The following is an 18826-nucleotide window of genomic DNA, read 5'->3' as shown; positions in this document are numbered from 1 at the left end:
GCTCTGTTCAACCTAAAAAGCCATCACATATTAAAGGGATAGTTCCCCCCAAAAGGAAAATACTGTCATCATTATTCACCCTCATGCCGTTCCTAAACCTGTATGAATATCTGCTGAACACAAAAGAAGATATTTTGAAAAACGTTGGTAACTAAACCTCCCCGTTCACTTCTTTTTTTTATATTATGGAAATCAGTGGCTGCCAGCAACTTGTTTGGTTACCAACATTGTTCAAAATATCTTCTTTTGTGTTCAGCAGAAGAAAGAAACTCGTACAGGTTTGGAACGATATGAGGGTGAATAAATGATGACAGTATTTCCATTTTTGGGTGATCTATCCCTTTAAGTATACATGTTTTAAATAGATTAATAGAAGAATAGAGGGGTCTACCAGTGAAACGTTTACAATGCAACTGGCAACAGCCAAACCTGACACTTAGAATATTTGGATTTCACTTCAAATATATTGGTTATTAATGAGAATATATATACATTTAGTCATTTTGCAGTAGTGTTGGGCATTAACTAGTTAGTAGAACTAACACACAAATAATATTACATTTTGCAGGAACTAGTAGTGTAATCTTTGTAGTTTTTTTTAATCGCATGAATTTATGTGATTTCTTTTGATAAAATACTTTACGAACTTTACGAAGCTACGATTAGCTTCAACCTAGTGTTGACCATCAATACAACACTTTAAAGTCACTATCATTCACCAATGAGTGTTTAATAATCATGTTCCAATGTAGATTATGCTCAGATTTTGGTCAAATGATGAGGCAGAAATATATTGTTAGTAATATTTTACAAGAATTTTATGGGCAAGATAAGTAATAATATTACGTTTGAAAGGAGTAACTAGTAACAAGTAATAAATTAAATTTTTGGACACTTTTATCCGAAGTGATAATGATAATCTGTACAGCTGAATGTATTAACTTTAAATGCTGATGTATCAGATAACACACTTTGGTTGAAATTCAAGTACTTTACATTCCCAGCCACTTGTTTTGCCCCTTCCCAGAAGGAGTTGTTGGTCTTGTTTTGGATTTACTGACGTTTGCAAAGTTAAATATTTAGTTGGCCCACACCCCTTTGATACCTCAGTTAATAGCACACCTGCTGAGCTGACTGACAGACGCGCACAGATACTCCTGCGACAGGTAAGTGCTCGCAATGTCATTGCATGCTTGTAAGGACACACTACAATAATATTTATTATAACTACAATAGTTATAATTATTTTAATAAATATATCATATTTGTAATAATACATCATTATTTTTCGTGCATTTTCTAAAATAATAATGCTGTGTAATTGTGTCTTGTTAAGATCAGGGGTGTCATTGTGAAAATGGCACACTTAGAGCTTTGCGCGCTAGTGACATTAGGTGAGTAAAGCTGTTTTTGTTACTATTCTCATTGATTACCCAGTGTGAGAATAGACAGATTTTTAAAGAGTCACTTTTGATGGGATACACTTATTCTCTTTCATAGGAATCATCACACTGATAAACGGCCAGGTATTTATCACTTTCTGCACAACGTTAGTTTGCTGATGCTGCTTGTTAAACGTATTCAGTCCTTTCAATTGTCATCATTTTCAGTTACTCTTCAGAATCAAAGCAATGAATGTTTTTTTGAATGTTTTTATTTTAAAAGTGTGCTTGCACATAAACTTGTTTTAACGGGTCAATAGAAATAAAACTTGCTGGATTGTGATTATGAATGTTGAATTATTTAACACTGAAATGTTTTATGGATTTGATTTGTTTTCTGTTTCTTCAAAGTGTCTGGTGGACTTTCAAAATGGTGCGTTTTTGAATACTTTTGTCACTGAACCTAATATTTCAGTCTAATTGTTCATAAATGTAATTTCGTTGATATTTTTCTTATATTTCTTTATTTTACAGGCACAGTTTCCAACAATGGTTCGACATGCGTTTCAGTAAGTATTTATTAAATGGTGCAATATGATGAGGGCAATATTATTTTTCACTTTCATTTAAGGAACATTGATAATATCTGTTTTTATTTATTTTGTTTCCCCATTCCTATTTCAGTTCTCGGAGTCAACGCTCAATAACACTCTCTCCTGCTCCGGGATACAACTTTCAGACTTATCACAGGGAAATCTCAAAAACCTCAAAGCGTTTACTGATGCTGCCTTTGATCTGTATACATTGCTGGTACAGTCAATCTGAATATCGACATATTTCAAACCTTTCACAACAATTCATTTTGAAAAGCAAATCACCTATTCACCTATTCCTCTTTAATCTTCCAAACAGAGATCTAGACTTGACGTCAGTCTTGTTGTGAACAACATCAATGCAGTCAGGGCGAATGGCTCAATAGTGGGTTCACTGAGTGATGCGAATTTTGCGAGGCTCTGGTTCCAAGTGAAGCTCAATCCATACCTGTCTTCACTGTCCAAAGACACGCTCTCCTGTCTGAGTCAAAGCAACCTCACCTGCAAGAGCTTCCAAGCACTGTGTGTTATCCACTCATAAATAATGCTGTTTTTCTCGGTTGCTACTTGTTGTCAAAGAAAATCAACTTAAATCACATGTTTGTTTGTTTTTTTACAGAGTGAATGATCTAAGCTTAAAGATTGGTCCTGAAAGACAAAGGATGGTGTATCAGAACTTCGTGAAACCTTTTCTGGCTAGAAATACAACTGATGGTAACTGTTTTTGTGCATTCAGATTCTAGATGCTAATAATAGTTAAAAGACAAGGTTCTGCCTATGAGTTTGCTTCTGGAGTTGCTTATGTTGAGTGTTTGTTTCAAAGCCGGCTGTGTGAACAGTACAAGCAGCACTGGGGAATGGCTCCAGCTGAACTTCCAAGCATTCTCTGCTAGCGCACGTCTGGGAGATTTCTCAGCTCTGAACCCAACGTTTGATGGGGTGAGTGAATTAAACCGGGCGGTTGAATGTTTTATGGTGTAAATCAAATCATAGCATTATTGTTGAGATGATTCATCTGAATCTTTGTGCTTCTTCGCAGTTGCTTGCCCTAGATAAGCTCACCCCAGAGCAGAAAGCTGAGCTGATCTTTCAGCTAGAAACTTCTTCTAGGCTAGATACGAAAGCCATCACTCAGATCTTCTGGACTTTCTTGCAGCCATTTACTAATGTAACACTTAACCTGACCAGTGCCAGTTCAAATGGACTTAATAAGGTTAGATATGAGTGTACTTGATGAAGATGATGATGATGATGATGATGATGATGTAGCTGGACTGGTGCTTATAAATCAGGCTAGTGATGAAACATGAATGAGGAAGATGATCCTAATTCTTTTCACATTTCTGTGCAGAATCTCAATGATTTCCTGGCTGCTTTGAAACCATTGGGAAGATTCATCAGATCATGTGTGAACATTTCTCAGACGGTACGTTTTCTTTTTTTTCTGTATTACAAATAAACGATTTGTAATATGCCTATTTAGGAATGTTCATTCCTTAGTTTTGTTCATGTTTGCTTTTACAAACCAATCATTTAAAATGGCTAATAATAAATCAAATAATTTGTACATATCAAAGACTCCCAAAAAAATAACTCAAAGACATGCCACAGGTTTAGAAGTCAAAATACTGTTGCCTCTCTTTGTTTTTCAGCATCTTGTGTCATGAGCATCACATTTTTAAGACGCCATTAATTAACCTTTTTAATTGACTTATAATATGCATAAACCTAAAAAAAATATATTATTTTTCAGACAAGTGGCGGCAGTAACAGAAATACAACGATACAGCTACTGGTGAACTGGACCATGAGCTTGGACAGCAACATCACAATAAATTATTTCAGCATCAACAACATCACTGATTGGTTCGAGTTTGTGGTTCTTTCTGTGATGAAGAAACTAACTAACCAGACATTACCAGACAAAACATCAATATTCAGCTTTGTTTTGTGAGTAGAGTTTCTACCTGCATTCTAAACCAAATTAGAGCTCTAAGAACAAACAAGAGGTACAAAAAAATAATAATAATTAAAGCTAATTTCGGCCCTGTAGCAGTTTAAAAATAAATTGCATATGTCACATTGTTTTGGTGGTTTGAAGATATATGGTCCTTAATAAATGTATTTTATTTAGAGGATTATTAAATATTTGGGGGGGGGGGGGCAAAAGAGAAACATTTACTAATAAATAAGACAAACACATCGCTGTTTAAGGCAGTGTTTGTATAGGATTACCATTGAGATAACTGGCACATATGTACTGCAATTAGAAACTCATTTACCTAACAGCATATCTGATTTGTTTGAACTAATGTCGTGCTCTTTATACTTTGTTCAGATCTGAAGACCCTCCCATCACAGAACCTGTCGACAACTGTAAATTCACCAGCAGTAACAATTCCTGTCAAGTGAGTCTGTCTTTCACAAACCCCAATCTTTCAACATCAGACATAATTAACATCACCCTGATCAAGTCTGATGAGCCTTCTGGCATGTCACACATCTAGAGAATGCGAAAAAAAAATAAAACTACTATACAATGTGGTTTTGTTCTAATGTGGAAAAACTGGAACGTCTAGTACAAGATGTAATGGTCTTGAGCTGATCTACTGCCTAAGAAAGCTGTTGCCTGCAGTCGTATTATTTAACTAATGGTAATGTCTTCTGGTGCAGACATCACAGACTGAAGAGAATCTGGCAAAATCGATTAATTGTGTCGCTCAATCAAATCTGAGCTTCACTGAGGAAAACCTAAAGCTTCTGACTACTGAACTCTCCAGAACACTGCAGACACTGAAGTCCAGATTGGTAATAATAAAAAACAAAAGCCTGTTTTTTTGCTACATTTAAACGACCGCCTTTTTTGACAAGGCTTTTTTCTATTCTTTCTTTTTTCAGGTGACAAACTCATCTCAAAACAACATCACAGCCTTGTTTGCAGAGCTTCCAGCAGATGGCTTCACATCTAGAAATCTTGATGATGTGGAGTTCATGAGATTCTGGTTCCAAATTAAGATGAAGCCCCTGCTACCACAAATTCCGCGTGAATTCCTGTCTTGCTTCAACACACGTAGCTTCAGCTGCCAGGCCTACAGGGCACTGTATGTTCATCACGTTCCCTTCAGCTGATATCTGATAGCCTTTCATTATCTGATTATCACAAACCTGTTGGTTTACACCTGATAAGCTAACACTCCTGGTTGAGACAGCGTTTACTTCCTGGTTGTGTGTGACCAAAAAAAAAAATATATAGGCCTAATAATAATAATAATGAATGAACAAATAAAGAAATAAAAAACGTTATAGCAATAATAATAATAATAATAATAATAATGAAAATGGAAATTATAATTATTAACGGAATAGTTCATGCAGAAATTAAAACTTGCTGAAATCTACTCACCATCCACGCATCCAAGATCAGGGTTGCCAACTCTCACGCATTTGGTGCGAGACACACGCTTGCAGACTGTGTCACAGGCTCTCACTCTGCCCATGTAAATCTCACGCCGAATTGGCAGCCCTGCTTGCGATGTGGAAAAAAGTATCAGTTTTCAAATTTTGTTTTAGTACTAAAAAAAAAAAAAACATTTTTGGCGCACTTAATATGGCGTAAATCGTCAAATGTACTAAATATATCTAGAATATTGCTACATAGGTCATTACACACTTACTATTTTTAAGTTTTTCATTTGAAGAAATATTTAGACCCCTCAACTCAAGATGAAGGGGTGTTTGTTTCCTCCACAGAAAAGATATGGAGCATTGCATCACTTGCTCACCAATGGATCCTCTGCAGTGAATGGGTGCAGTCAATGTTTAATTTAAAAATGTTGCTTATAGCTAAATTTAAGATACTGTACCCATAATATTGCTTTCGGTAATGAACCCATGCACAGCAGAGGATTCATTGGTCAGCAAATGATGTAATGCTAAAATTCTCCAAATCTTTTTCTGTTAAATAAAGAAACCCATCTACGTCTTGGATGTGTGAGTGAACTCTCAACAAATGTAACATTTGGGTGAACTATTCCTTTAAAGTAAATATTTGTAGTTTTGTGTATCTTGCAACTTTGGAGCCCCCTATAGTCAAGTGAGTCGATTTGACTGTCGCAAATATAGTGCAGTCATAATTACAGTATAGCTTTATAAGTGCACTATTAGAAGTAAGTGTGTCATGAGAATCAGAACTTACATACAGTTGCTCTAAATGGACCTATTACAAACAAAGTAGTCATGCAAATACTTTTGTAATCATAATCCTCTTACATCTCTAACGATTTTATTGCTACAGCTTTGCAGAGCTAAATAATAATTCTGGACTGATGGATAATGCAACACAGATGAATGTCCTCAGAGACTTTATTTTTCCATTCCTGTCGAAACGTCAAAGCACAGGTAGTTGTTACTGATCATTTGGTTTAACAGACTTATGCAAAATGTTTTTTCTTTTTACTTTATTTGACATATAATACTTTACAGGATTTGGTTTTAATAACCTCCACTGATAATAAGTAATGAATAAAGGGTTTCATAATTTTAATTCAGGTGTCGACTGCACATTGCCATTTAACAACAGTGTGGACTTCATCCTGCAAAACTTTGGCAGTTTCTCTCCGTTGGTTCGGCTTCAAGAGTTTTCCACTTTCAGCCGCAATTTTTCAGCTGTAAGTCAGAAATTGTTACTATCGCTGAATATTAACGACACACTGACGACACATTATGCAAAAGCTTTGTGAATGCATGTCAGTGAAGTCTCATGTCATTTGCAGCTGGATGCTCTTCCTGTTCTCACACTGGACCAGCGGGTGGACCTGGTGTTCAATACTCCCGCTAGTCCAGAAAACAGAACAAACATCCTCACAGGAGTCTTTGACTTCCTTCTTCGAGACCTCAACAGAGACAAACTAAACAACTTCCTCCCCTTTCTCCGGACACAGGCCAGAAAGGTGTTTAATACAACATTACACATAACCTGTGTAGAAATGCATTTAGCAACAACAACATTATTATTATTATTGTGTTTTTTAAAAGTATATTGTTTAAAATATTTGAAATAAAATTCTAAAATGATTGTTGTTGTTTATTTATCAACTTCATTATTAGTCCTGATCCTGTGCAACAATTTCACGATCTCTCTCTTTTGTCCTGCAGGCAAACTTCACTTGTGAAAACTACAATGCCATGTAAGTCACTTTTTTTAAAGAAACAAAAGGGACCTGGATATGTTAGTGTAGAATAAGTTCACATCGGTTGTGTATTTGTTTCTCTGAATCAGCTTTAACAGGATTGATCAGACATTATCATCAGTCCCTCCTAACCAGTCTGAAGCCCTGCTGACGATCAGAGACTCAGTGATGATGATTCCTCCTGTTGGTGAGACAATAGCACTTTGCTCTTGAACATATGCTCACATCAAAATAATTCAATGCGGAACTAAAGTGTGAATTGTATTTAAATTCCCTCTAGAGTGCATATACAGAGCAAGCAATGTAAGTAATGATTAATAAAAAGATTAAGTTAATGTTCAATAGTCTGCATCTCACTGTCTACAAAAAACAATTGTGATAAAACATTTGTTCTTACTCCTGCAGTGCACAACACTTCCTGTAAACGGTAAGTGACGGATCATGTCTGACTTGATTTGAGATGTCAGCGATTCTGCATTAACTTAAAGTCTTCGTTATGTCTTTTTCAGAGGCTTCTCTCTGTGCAAGTGTCAACAGGTGAGCGGTTCTGTCTGCACTCAAATGAGTTAAACACTGAGCTCATGATGGTCTGTTGTAAATGCTTCATCTTCTTCTGGCTTGCAGCTCTGCTTTGGCTCAATTCTTGGCTCCAAATGCAACAGGACTTTGCAACTTCACTGTGTTGCAGTTCGCCTGTCTACCAGAGGTAATGTTACACAGAATAAGAAAGCTTTGCTCTTGATTCAGTGCCTCATTATTATTTCTTTATATGTGTCATTGTTAATGTTTTGATGAAAGCTCTTTTGTGCCATCAGCTGTCGTGGTTAAACTCTCAACAATTGGCTGACCTGTTGGCTTGCAAACTGTCCAGCAACGTGACAAAAGACACCTGGAAGCTTTTCTTCACCAAAATAGGCACAAACCTTGATGATGCACTGCTGAAGTTTTCCAACAACGTATGAAGCTAATTTTATTTTATTTTATTTTATTTTTTATGTGATTATATAGTGTAATGTGTGTTTAATTCCAGACTCCCAGTGTCAGCAATGTGTCTTTTTCCGATGTGCTGGATGTGATTGCTGAAATCCGGATCAGTCGCTTTAGTCCCCAGAGACTGAGAGATCCTGTCTTCATTCAGTCATGGTTCCAGGGGCGTCTAAATCCCTTCTTACCATCACTGTCTCAAAGTCTCCTGTCTTGCCTCAGCACCAGAAACCTCACCTGTGAAACCTACCGCACTATGTAAGTTGGTCTTAGTTACATGATATGAAGTGACAATTTGCAGGCACTAAAATAAATACGGTGTTTGTCATCTTTCAGCACCACAAGTTTGTTGAATGCAAATCTACGAGATGGACAAGACATTTGCAATCCACTGCAACCCACTCAAAGACAGGATCTGATCTACACAAACTTCATGAAAGATTTCCTCTCTCGCAATGACATTGATGGTTGGTTTAAAATATATATATATTTTTTTTATTTATCTCTTCACTGTTTTAAATTGAACTTAAAAGTATGAAAATGCTTACAGTATGAAATGATCTGATCAAATATTGTGTCGTTGCCTATTTAAAGATCAAGAACCAAATAAACCTTACTTTATTTTCTATTATGGATGAGGAAAAACACCAGGTTCACATTGATCGAACATCATGAATCGTAATGTAAATGTTCCTGTTGCTCTTCCAGATCCCGGGTGCCTTAAAGACACAGCCAACAGTACGCAGTGGGTCAACAGAAACTTTGGGCCATTTGTTCAGTCGGCTCCCCTGAAAGACCTTGTGGCACTGAACAGAAACTTCAGTGCGGTGAGTACAAAATTATGCAATTTATGCAGAATTCCTCATGGTAAAAAACATTGTGACAGTCATTTTGTTTGGAAATTTAGGTGGATGTTCTACCTCAGTTGGGTCTGAGACAACTATCTGAGCTTTCTGTGACTCCTCCTGTGCTAAATGATAATCAAAGCATCTTCAATGTCCTGCAGTATGTTAAGAATTGCCAGCTTCCTGCTTTCTTTGACCTCTTTTCCCAGAAAGTGCAGGTGAGCACCGAACATTCATGCTAAATTACTTTATCTCAAATGTCCAAAACGGTGCTTATGCTCCAATGATATCATTTTCTCCTTTCCAGAACATCTCGCTCAGACAAGATGTAAAATCAGCACTGATTCAACAGATATTTGACAGAGCCCTCCTATCTAATCTAAGCATCACAAATCAGGAAGTTGCCATTTGGCTCCAGAAGAGACTAAATCCTCTGTTCAACAACCTTTCAGAAAGCTTTGTGTCTCCATTTTTCGACATCCTCAACAAAAGGGACTGCAATATCACTCAAACCGCGTAAGAACAATGGACTTTAAAGGCAATGCGTTTACGTTTGCAGTGTATTATGATAAAAATTTAGACATTATATATTGTGTCATTTCAATTTACAGACTGGGGCTCTTAGATGCTGTTCGACCTACATTACCCACAAACACCAAAAATGCAATCTACAATAGCATTCTTCAATCCTTCATAGGTAATTCTTCATGCTACCGACATAAAAATCACATTAAAAAGTCATTTAAAAAATCCACCGCCCCTATGTGGCTGTATAATAAAATATTCAGATCATAAAATGAAATAAATAATTTTATAAATATCTTTTTTTATTCACATAACATCAACTAAGACACAACATTTGCTATTGAACAATCTTTTTTGCTCTTGTAGGACCACAGCCTCTGAGGTGCTACAGAAACAACAGCTTTATCAGGTTCTTAAACGAAAGCCTGAACGGCTTTGGGCAGCTTCCAGATCTGACCACCTTCCTCTCTCTGATACCACCACCACGGATATCTGAGGTACGCTGCGTATCAGCTCTACAGATCTGATGCTCAGTGTAAATAAAAACTGATGCTTGACTCATCTATTTCAGCTTGTAAACTCTATTGCTCCTTTTGAGCTGGGAAGCTACTTGAGACAGCCAGGAGTGGTGAACAACAATTCACAAATCTGCGTGATCTTTAACAACTTTACCAAAACCCCTGAGTTCTTGGATACGGTGAGTCTTAAAATAAAAAAAAATAATGTTCAAAGCAGATTTATGTAGAATAATATTTAAATTCACCATTTTTTGTAATATCTTTATTTCTTTTTACAGGAAGAGGTTCCAGATAATGTTAAAAGCAGCATCCTTCCCTGTGTCTGGCGTCTGGCGTTGACAAGTGACAATGAGACAGAGGTTGATCTGTGGTTTAACCGTAGACTCAAGCTCTACTTGAAGTTCCTGAACAAAGATCTAATAGGGTCAAAAGACACACTGAGCGCATCTTGCCAATCATACAAGAAAATGTGAGTGTGAATGGCTGTGCTGAAATTGTTGGCACAGAGGTATGAATGCTAAGTCTTCTGTAACTTTTCAAATGCATTCTCTTTTCATCCAGGGTCAATGTCTTAGGCAACAATTTCAGCTTTAATGGTTCTCAGATTACCACTGACGATGTGTATGCCACCATCAAGACATATCTGAAAACAGGTGAATTAGTCTTCTTTTTCTTCATAAGGATACTTGTACTTAGCCTAAGAATGCAATAAATGACTTGAATTCAAGTAATTGATTTTTAATATATACAGTATTCTAGTGCCACATCTAGTATGTATGTACACTACTGTTTTAAGGCTTGTGGTACAATTAGTTTTTAAGAAATGAGTACTCTTATTCAGCAGTGTATGTATTAAATACTTTTAATGATTTTATAAAATTTTAGACTCTCAAGCAAAATGCTACAACTCCTCTGACGCAAGATTGAATTCAACTGCGTGGTTTGTCAACAACATTGGTGTATTTATAACTTTATTGACTCTGGACGATCTCTACTCTTTCGGCCCTCAGACAACGGTATGAACTGGATCCACTTGTTCATTTAGATCGTTAGTACTTACATTAGGATGCCGTGTTTTGTGTGACATTATATCGGTGAAAGCAAGTTAATGCATGTTGTTCACACTCTGTCTGATTTTGTTTTTGCAGATGCAACTCTTCGCTGTGAACCCTGATAACATAAATCTGTTCAATCAAAAGGCACTTCCGAAGAAAGTTCTCAGCCGCTACACAGAGCTCATCTTTCTACAAAACAGTAACTTTAATCTATTTGAGTAAGTTTGAACAGAAACCAGATCAAAATCTAAATCTCAGTGCGTTTTCTGAGTTCAGCTTGTTTACCATGTTCTCTGTGCTCCACTAGCTTGCCTTCGTTTTTGCAGTGTGATGCACCAGTATCGACATTCACTAAACTAAATGAAAATCAAACTAATGTAATTCTTGGAAACTTCAAGGCATCTTGCTCCGGTGTGGATCCTGCGGTTAGTATTCCAGTTAAGTAATTTCTTTGTGTAAGCTTGATGTTACTGACTGATATTCCTTATACTCATCCTCAGATATCTGCTGCCCTTGCAAAAAACATCAAGACCATAGATGCTAGCGCTATTATCAATTTGGGAAGCCAAATTGTTGGCCTAACAACTACACAAATAAGTTTAGCACCTCCATCGGTTCTCATCAATAGTCTTTCAACGCTGGGCAATACGTCTGGATGGTCCTTCGTACAAGCCCAGGCAATCCTACAAGTGCTTCTCAGTGGAGATTTCAAGGTAAAATTTAAGTCGCCAGTGGAAGACATTTCCCTTAAAACTTGTTGAAAATTCTTGATATTTTAAAGATACATTTAAGTATGTAGTTTGTCAAAATATAATCTTCAGTAGACCTTAAAATCCCATAAAAGGAATTTCTTTTTATTGACTTCCTGACAGTTAAACACTGCCAGCAGTTTGATAAGTCTTGGATCCCTGATTGGAGGGATTCCTTCAACGGTCCTGACAATTATTTCTCCGGCACAAATTCTTGAAACATCCAGAAACACAGCATTTGTGAAAAACATACTGGCTGCCCCAGAGATTGTTCAAACGACCTTTGTGAGACAGGTAAGTGAAGATCATTTATGCATATTAAAAGATATTTCAAGAGCAAATGATATATGTTGGGCATTAAATGTCTTTTTTTATCTCTAGTTAATCAAAGTGCAATCAACAGTATCTGCTTTAATGACAAACATTCCCAGTGACTTGGCCGTTCAAATTCCAAGAAATTTCCTGGATATTACCAGCGAAGTAGGCCCAACAGTTCTGATAGAGTTTAACAAAAAAAAGTGGAAACCTGAACAGGTACTACAACTAACTACAACTCTAAAACAAAATAACGGTTTTAAAAGGGGGTTTCGCAGTGATGACACAGTAGAAAATACATTTTTGTTTCTCCAATAAAACTTAAATTGAACAGTTCTTAAACAAACATTTTATTAACCTTAAGATTTTTCTTTTCACTGTAAAGAACCTGTAAAGCACCTTTTGTGCAATGCAAACATTCCATGGATGTTAAATATTTCTCATGGAGCCATTAATGTCAATGTAGAACCTTTATTTTTGAGAGTTTTTCAGTGTAGATAATTTTTCTACTAATTGCATTTTTTTTATTATCTAAAATTCTTTATAGGCGGTTCTTTTCTTCGATTCCGTGGCACGTATTTTTAACCAGCCTGATGAGTATGTATTTTGGCTTTTTTAACTGTTATGTATAAAAATACCTTATGAATATGCACTGAAAGAAACATTTTTACAATTGTGCTTTGGTTTTTGTCTGCAGCCTTTCAGTGGAAGTTTTGCAAGGATTTACCTGCACACGAGTGCAGACATTAGAAGTACAAAAAGTCAAAGGCCTGATCAAAGCCTGTCGAAGGAGACCGAACAGATCTAAAGTGATCCTGAGCGAGACTCAGGTGAGAGTCGACAAAAACGCTATTCAGTAATGTGATCAGTTGAGCTTTAAGTCAGAACATGAACAATAAATATGCTTTGTTTCTAATTGTTTCCTAGCTGACTTGCATGTACAACATTATTAGAAAGGAATCACCTTTCGATTTTGAAAACTACCATTCAGATATGTTGCTGTACTTCAAGTAAGAGCTTAATGTCATTTTTCTTAAACCATGATTAGAAATTTGATCTATTCCTTCAAAAATGTGTATTGTTTGCCAAAGGTGTAAAATACTTTGTATGTTGTCCTCTTCAGTTATGAAACAATCAACAAAAGCCTCTGCAAGGCATACTTTACTCAAGTCGGAACAGCAGATCTCTCAGTCTTTTCAGGCACACTGAGAGGAAGAAGGGACATTTTGTTGAATAATGCTATAGATTGCTTGGTAAGTATCACCCAATATAAATCATTTAGGGCCCAAACACACCAAACTAATATCAAAGAATCTGCTGATGACAAAAGGCCACAAAGTTGTATTTGGACACACCGCAAAAGACTAGAGTAAACCACCAACTAGCACTTATGTTCTGAGTCTGCATGAGAAGAAATAACTCTCCATTAAAATCATTAATAAGGTCTCATGACAGTACAAATTCATATTTTTCAATTCAGGGCATTAATAGAACAAGCATCAGTAAACAGGATCTGGCGGTGCTGGGCAACTTGGCATGTGCTGTGAGCGGTGATGTCATCAGAAACTCAGACCCAGAAATCCTTGAGAACTTGAAGAACTGCAAAGACCTCTCAGATTCGCAAATATCAGCCATGCAAGATCTTCTCATGAAGGGAACATCAAAATATGGGCAAGTTGATTGCTTGATTTAAAAAAAAAGTATAATAATTGAGTCAACTTGTTGATGATTATTCCAGAGAATGTTATTTTCGGTCCTGATTCTGTGCATTAGTTAAAATGTGCACTGGTTATGGTTGTGTGGTAATGGAAGATCATGTCTCTATTATTTAGAGCAACAAGCAACTGGAATCAGAAAACACTTGATGATCTGGGAATACTGCCTTTGTACTTCTCACAAAGCTTTTGGGGAGCATTCAAACAGGTACATTACGTGTGAACATCACACACATTTGAGCTACACTGTAAAAATATGTTTGTTTTTTTAATAAGAAAATATTATGTCAGTCTCTCTAACTTCAAATTTTCACATTTTATTCAATGTGCTATTTGCATATCTTTGTAATCATTTGTGAAATCTACTAGCAAGTTATGAGTGGAACTTGTTTAAAATCCTACACCAAGTGTTGCTGAGTGTCATAATGTCTTTAACTAACCTTGTGTTATTTTTTTTATGGCTTTCTTGTTTTAAACAGAGTGATTTAGCCAAGTTCTTCAAAACCTTCCTTAAATTTTTGCGTGGACAAAACACAGCGAAGCCACAACTGAAAAAGCTGTTTAAGGCAATCATTATAACTCCAACCAGAGCCAAGAGGGGTATGCCATCTTAACCTCACTTTTTTTTTTAAATTCTCAAAAATCTCTACAGTTAAGCAAGATCACACTCTCATTCATGATGTTGTACTGAATACTGATTTGGCCTTTGGCAATGATATTCATCACTACAACACGATTACGAGTATGATATTATTTAATAAAAATAAGAGTAAAAATATCTACCTTATTTTCAACATGGAAGTAAACTATTTATTTTAAATGTGTGAGACTTCTGATTCATGAACCACTATAGCTAAATCAATTGAAGAATAACAAAGTACAGTAAATGGTTAAACTATCTGCACTTCAACCAGTGCGTTTATGATAATAAGTCAGCATAAAATGATAACAGATTCCAGCGTTCAGTATCAAGTGTTTAGTACAGCTAAAATTGACACCGGAAGCCTCGCACATTAGTTACAAAGTTACAATTAGCCACAGCCACTCTTACATTATAAAATAAGGTGGACAGAGTAACTTTTAACCACTAAATTTCCTAAATCATGTAATTCACTTGTGTTCCAAGCTGTGTTCCAAGCGAGTGAATGTACTACGGACAACATCACTAGTGTTAGCATCAGCGATGATGCCTTTCCCTTTGGATATGATGTGACGCAGTTCGGCAACTGTCTGAGTTCAACCGTGGTACTGGAGAACCTTGCTAGCCTGTGTGATAAAATTGACAACAGCGACTTTCAGAGAATCATTTTGGACAAACTCAAAGAGGTAGTATGACATGTATTAAATCTGATCAAATCTTCCAGGACATCCAGAACAGTTTTTTAATGTAGAGGTGTTGCTCTTGTCCCTCAGATACTGCCAAATGGCCTTTCAGAAGATAAGGTCCAGGTACTGAAGTCTGTGTCCAGGAATGCGACAGAGGATGAAATAAGTAAATGGAACATCACTAAACCCGACACACTGGCAGCGCTCATGGATGCCAATGATGGCGAATGGTCCGCTGCACAGGTGCAGATTTTGACATGAATTTTCAGATGAATCTTTCTTATTTTACAGATGCAAAATATTTGGTTTTGTGTTAATGTGTTCATTTATCTTTCAGAGCAAACTAATCATTACCAAATACCTAAGCGCCAACAACAATCTGACCACCACTGAGCTGAATCTAGTGAAAGGACCAAATCTCTGCTCTCTGAATGTCAGCACATTGTCATCAATATTACCTGAAAGTATACGGTAAAGAAAAGTTCCATTATACAAGTCTTCAGTGTCACATGATCTTTTAGAGATTATTCAAATAGGCTGATTTGCTGCTTGAGAAACATTTATTATTAATGTTGAATGTTTAATTTTTGGAAGCCATGATATTTTGATGAATCGAAAGCTCAAAAGAACAGCATTTATTTAAAATAGAAATCTTTTGTAACTTTTTTAATGTCTTTTCTGTTACTTTGTTCAGTTTAATGCCACATTGCTGAATAGAAAAAAAATATCACTGACCCCAAACTTTTGAAAAGTAGTGTTTATATATTTTCTGACAGTACATAGTACATAATTGCATGCCATTTAAATGCTTAATCACCAGATTTATTTTTAATATCCTCAATAACAGGGAGAGTAGTGCCTTGGATGTGTCAACATGTTCATCTGAGAACAAGAAGGCACTCTTCACCATCGCTAACAAAGCATTTCCCATGTTGTCTACAAGAAATCAAAGCACAGTCTTATCAGCCTTCCAACTCATTGAAACCTATCTCGGTCAGAACGCCCTTCAAATGTCATTTCAATCCATTTAATGCACATACACCTAGACACATGCACATAACAAATCAGAATGACGTCCGCCATCATGACAATTTTAAAATACCAGCTTTAATTTGCTCACAGATTGAGAAACTGTTAGTTCCCATTGAGTATTTGCTTTTCTTTTCTTTCTTTTTTTGTAGGAGGTGCAGATCTAGGCTACATTAGGAATCTGTCATCATACAATGTCAGCATGAGCCTGGCCACTTTCATAAGTCTGGATTCAAGCGTGATCTTGGTGATCAAATTTTTTTTTAAACCATTTATGTTCATCATAGATGCCCCGCTTAATGTTCACATTTGTTTTGATAACACAGCATCCACTTGTTATGTATTACAGAGCCTCAGCATAGCAGACGTAGTGGGTCTTCTTGGTAACAATTTGCAGGATCTAAAAACATTTGAAAACCAAACAGTTGTGCGAAGTTGGATCTCGCAGCAGTTACAGTCCGAGCTGGATAAACTCAATCTCACTCTGACTGGAGGAAAATTAACAGCAGACACAACAACTGCTGCTACCAGCACCACTGTAACAACTAAGGCTACCACTGTCAAAACTACTGCAGGCTCTCCAGGTGAGGTGTCACACACACTGTAAAGATATGTGCTGAAAAAAGTAGTCTCTGGGAGTATCTGATTCAGTTTGTAAATGCTGGTCTATCAGACATCATTAATTACCTTTTTGTCGTTGTCATGTTTATTTTTCTAGGAATTGGACCGAGCGGATGGACAGTTTTCTTCAGCATTTTAATACTTAATCTAATTTACCATCATCAAGGTTGAGATTACATAGCAGCAATGAACCCGAATTAGCCACACTGTAATCTTACCAAGATGATACATCTGTGAGACTCTGTAGATGAAGGAATACAGCATATTAGTCTTAATCTTTTCATAATCACACGTTTTCTTTGTCATCCTATTGTTCATCGATTCATGTTTTTAGAGTAAGTGTACATGACAAATTGTCAAAAAGGAATGTTCCACTAATAATCAGAACAGAGGATATGTAGCACTTTTGATCAAAATACTTGTATAACTTTCCGACTATAAAACTTCTATCTTTAATTGTTTCAGACATTTAGAATCATTATATGAATTCCTTGTGCTTTTCTTGAATATGGCATAAATATTTTTATTTGTTCTATGACTGGTACCTGTTTATTTGTGATCATAGCTAATAATGTAAAATGTAGTCATACAGAATTTAATAAAAGGTACTCTATGAAGAACAAAACTACTATTCGATTTGATTCTTTCTTTGCAGGTCTTTACAGTAGTTTATAAATCTGATGTTGACACTATATGCTCCTTTTGTTTTGACACTTAAAACTTCTCTTCATTTCTTTATACAGTATGAGCTCTGGAAGGATGGAAGTTTGTTTATCTCAAGTATTATTAAGGTTTTTCTGGAAATCCCCAAACTGTTATTTTTTTATGTTTTGAAGCAGATCCAAGCGATTGCTTTATAATTTATTGCTTTTTCTATGTAGATTATATATTCATAAATGTATATTTTTTTAAACTTTGAACCTATTTCTTTGTAATCAAATAATCTTTTATCTCTTGTAGGAACACAGTTTCACTTTTGTTTATCAAAAATACTCAGGACATGTAAAATTTGTACAGCCTACATACAAACTCTTAACTTTAATTAAGGTGTCATTTTCTCTTTTCATTTTGGATAATGCCTTCTTCAAGTCTCTGGTGACTGTGGAGGCCATTGGAGTAAAGTGAACTCATTGATCTTCTATTGTCCAATTGAGCCTGTGTGAATTGTAGCCTCCGTTTTCTGTTCTTAGCTGACAGGAGCGGCACCCGGTGTGGTCTTCTGCTGCTGTAGCTCATCTGTTTCAGGGTTTGACATGTTGTGCATTCAGAGATGGTATTCTGCATACCTTGGTTGTAACGAGTGGTTATTTGAGTTACTGTTGCTTTTCTATCATCTCTAACCAGTCTGCCCATTCTCCTCTGACATCAACATGGCATTTTTGTCCACACAACTGCCGCTTACTGGATATTGACTCTTTTTCTGACCATTCTCTGTAAACCCTAGAAATGGATGTGGGTGAAAATCCCAGTAGATCAGCAGTTTTAAATATACTCAAACCAGCCCGTCTTGCACCAACAATCATTCCACGTTCACCATAAGGCCATAAGTCACTTAAATTCCCTTTCTTCCCCATTCTGATGCTCGGTTTGAACTTCAGCAAGTTGTCTTCACCACATAGATGCCTAAATGCATTGAGTTGCATGTGATTGGCTGATCAGCAATTTGTGAACCTAATAAAGTGGTCAGTGAGTGTACATGTATATTAGGCCTACTAACACTGTTTAATATGTTGGTGACACTTTACAATAAGTTTCATTAGTTAACTAATTTAGTTAACATGAACTAAGAATGAACAATAATTCGACAGCATTTATTAATGTTAAAGTTAATTCAAACATTTAATGCATTATTAAAATCAAAAGTTGTGCTTGGTAACGTGAATTAACAGCGAACTAACAGTGAACAACTGTATTTTTATTAACTAACACTAATAAAGATTAATAAATAGTGCAAAAAAAAATTTATGTTCGTTGTTTGTT

The 18826-nt window shown here is 36.2% G+C and overlaps 3 protein-coding genes across 3 annotated transcripts; all 3 read left to right on the top strand.

Annotated features, from left to right (window-relative positions):
- Positions 1-1797: 1797 nt before the first annotated feature.
- LOC132149732 (uncharacterized) lies at positions 1798-7377 on the top strand. Its single transcript, XM_059559139.1, has 17 exons — positions 1798-1815; positions 1917-1951; positions 2067-2192; positions 2295-2497; positions 2595-2689; positions 2799-2914; positions 3015-3188; positions 3327-3401; positions 3729-3925; positions 4314-4383; positions 4649-4783; positions 4874-5076; positions 6270-6373; positions 6524-6642; positions 6748-6924; positions 7130-7161; positions 7254-7377. Exons 5-17 carry the CDS (start codon positions 2638-2640, stop codon positions 7375-7377), a joined length of 1578 nt encoding a protein of 525 aa, XP_059415122.1. The 5' UTR covers positions 1798-1815; positions 1917-1951; positions 2067-2192; positions 2295-2497; positions 2595-2637.
- A 268-nt stretch (positions 7378-7645) lies between these two features.
- On the top strand, positions 7646-13863 carry mslna (mesothelin a). Its single transcript, XM_059557334.1, has 24 exons — positions 7646-7701; positions 7789-7870; positions 7980-8120; positions 8195-8406; positions 8485-8615; positions 8857-8975; positions 9056-9211; positions 9301-9509; positions 9605-9690; positions 9885-10015; positions 10090-10215; positions 10315-10505; positions 10598-10689; positions 10922-11052; positions 11185-11309; positions 11399-11516; positions 11592-11804; positions 11964-12134; positions 12222-12374; positions 12703-12752; positions 12853-12985; positions 13083-13165; positions 13279-13408; positions 13636-13863. The coding sequence occupies exons 1-24, from the start codon at positions 7661-7663 to the stop codon at positions 13846-13848; spliced, it is 3237 nt and encodes a 1078-aa protein (XP_059413317.1). The 5' UTR covers positions 7646-7660; the 3' UTR covers positions 13849-13863.
- Positions 13864-13952: 89 nt separating this feature from the next.
- Positions 13953-17445, top strand: LOC132148636 (mesothelin-like protein). Its single transcript, XM_059557335.1, has 9 exons — positions 13953-14078; positions 14350-14470; positions 14997-15196; positions 15284-15439; positions 15534-15667; positions 16044-16189; positions 16378-16472; positions 16575-16809; positions 16944-17445. Exons 1-9 carry the CDS (start codon positions 13971-13973, stop codon positions 17015-17017), a joined length of 1269 nt encoding a protein of 422 aa, XP_059413318.1. The 5' UTR covers positions 13953-13970; the 3' UTR covers positions 17018-17445.
- The last annotated feature ends 1381 nt before the right edge of the window (positions 17446-18826 follow it).

This window comes from Carassius carassius, chromosome 9, assembly GCF_963082965.1.
Source record: "Carassius carassius chromosome 9, fCarCar2.1, whole genome shotgun sequence".
NCBI classification, from domain to species: Eukaryota; Metazoa; Chordata; class Actinopteri; order Cypriniformes; family Cyprinidae; genus Carassius; species Carassius carassius.
The sequence above is the reverse complement of the archived record's forward strand: the minus strand, read 5'-3'. Positions and strand labels throughout refer to the sequence as shown.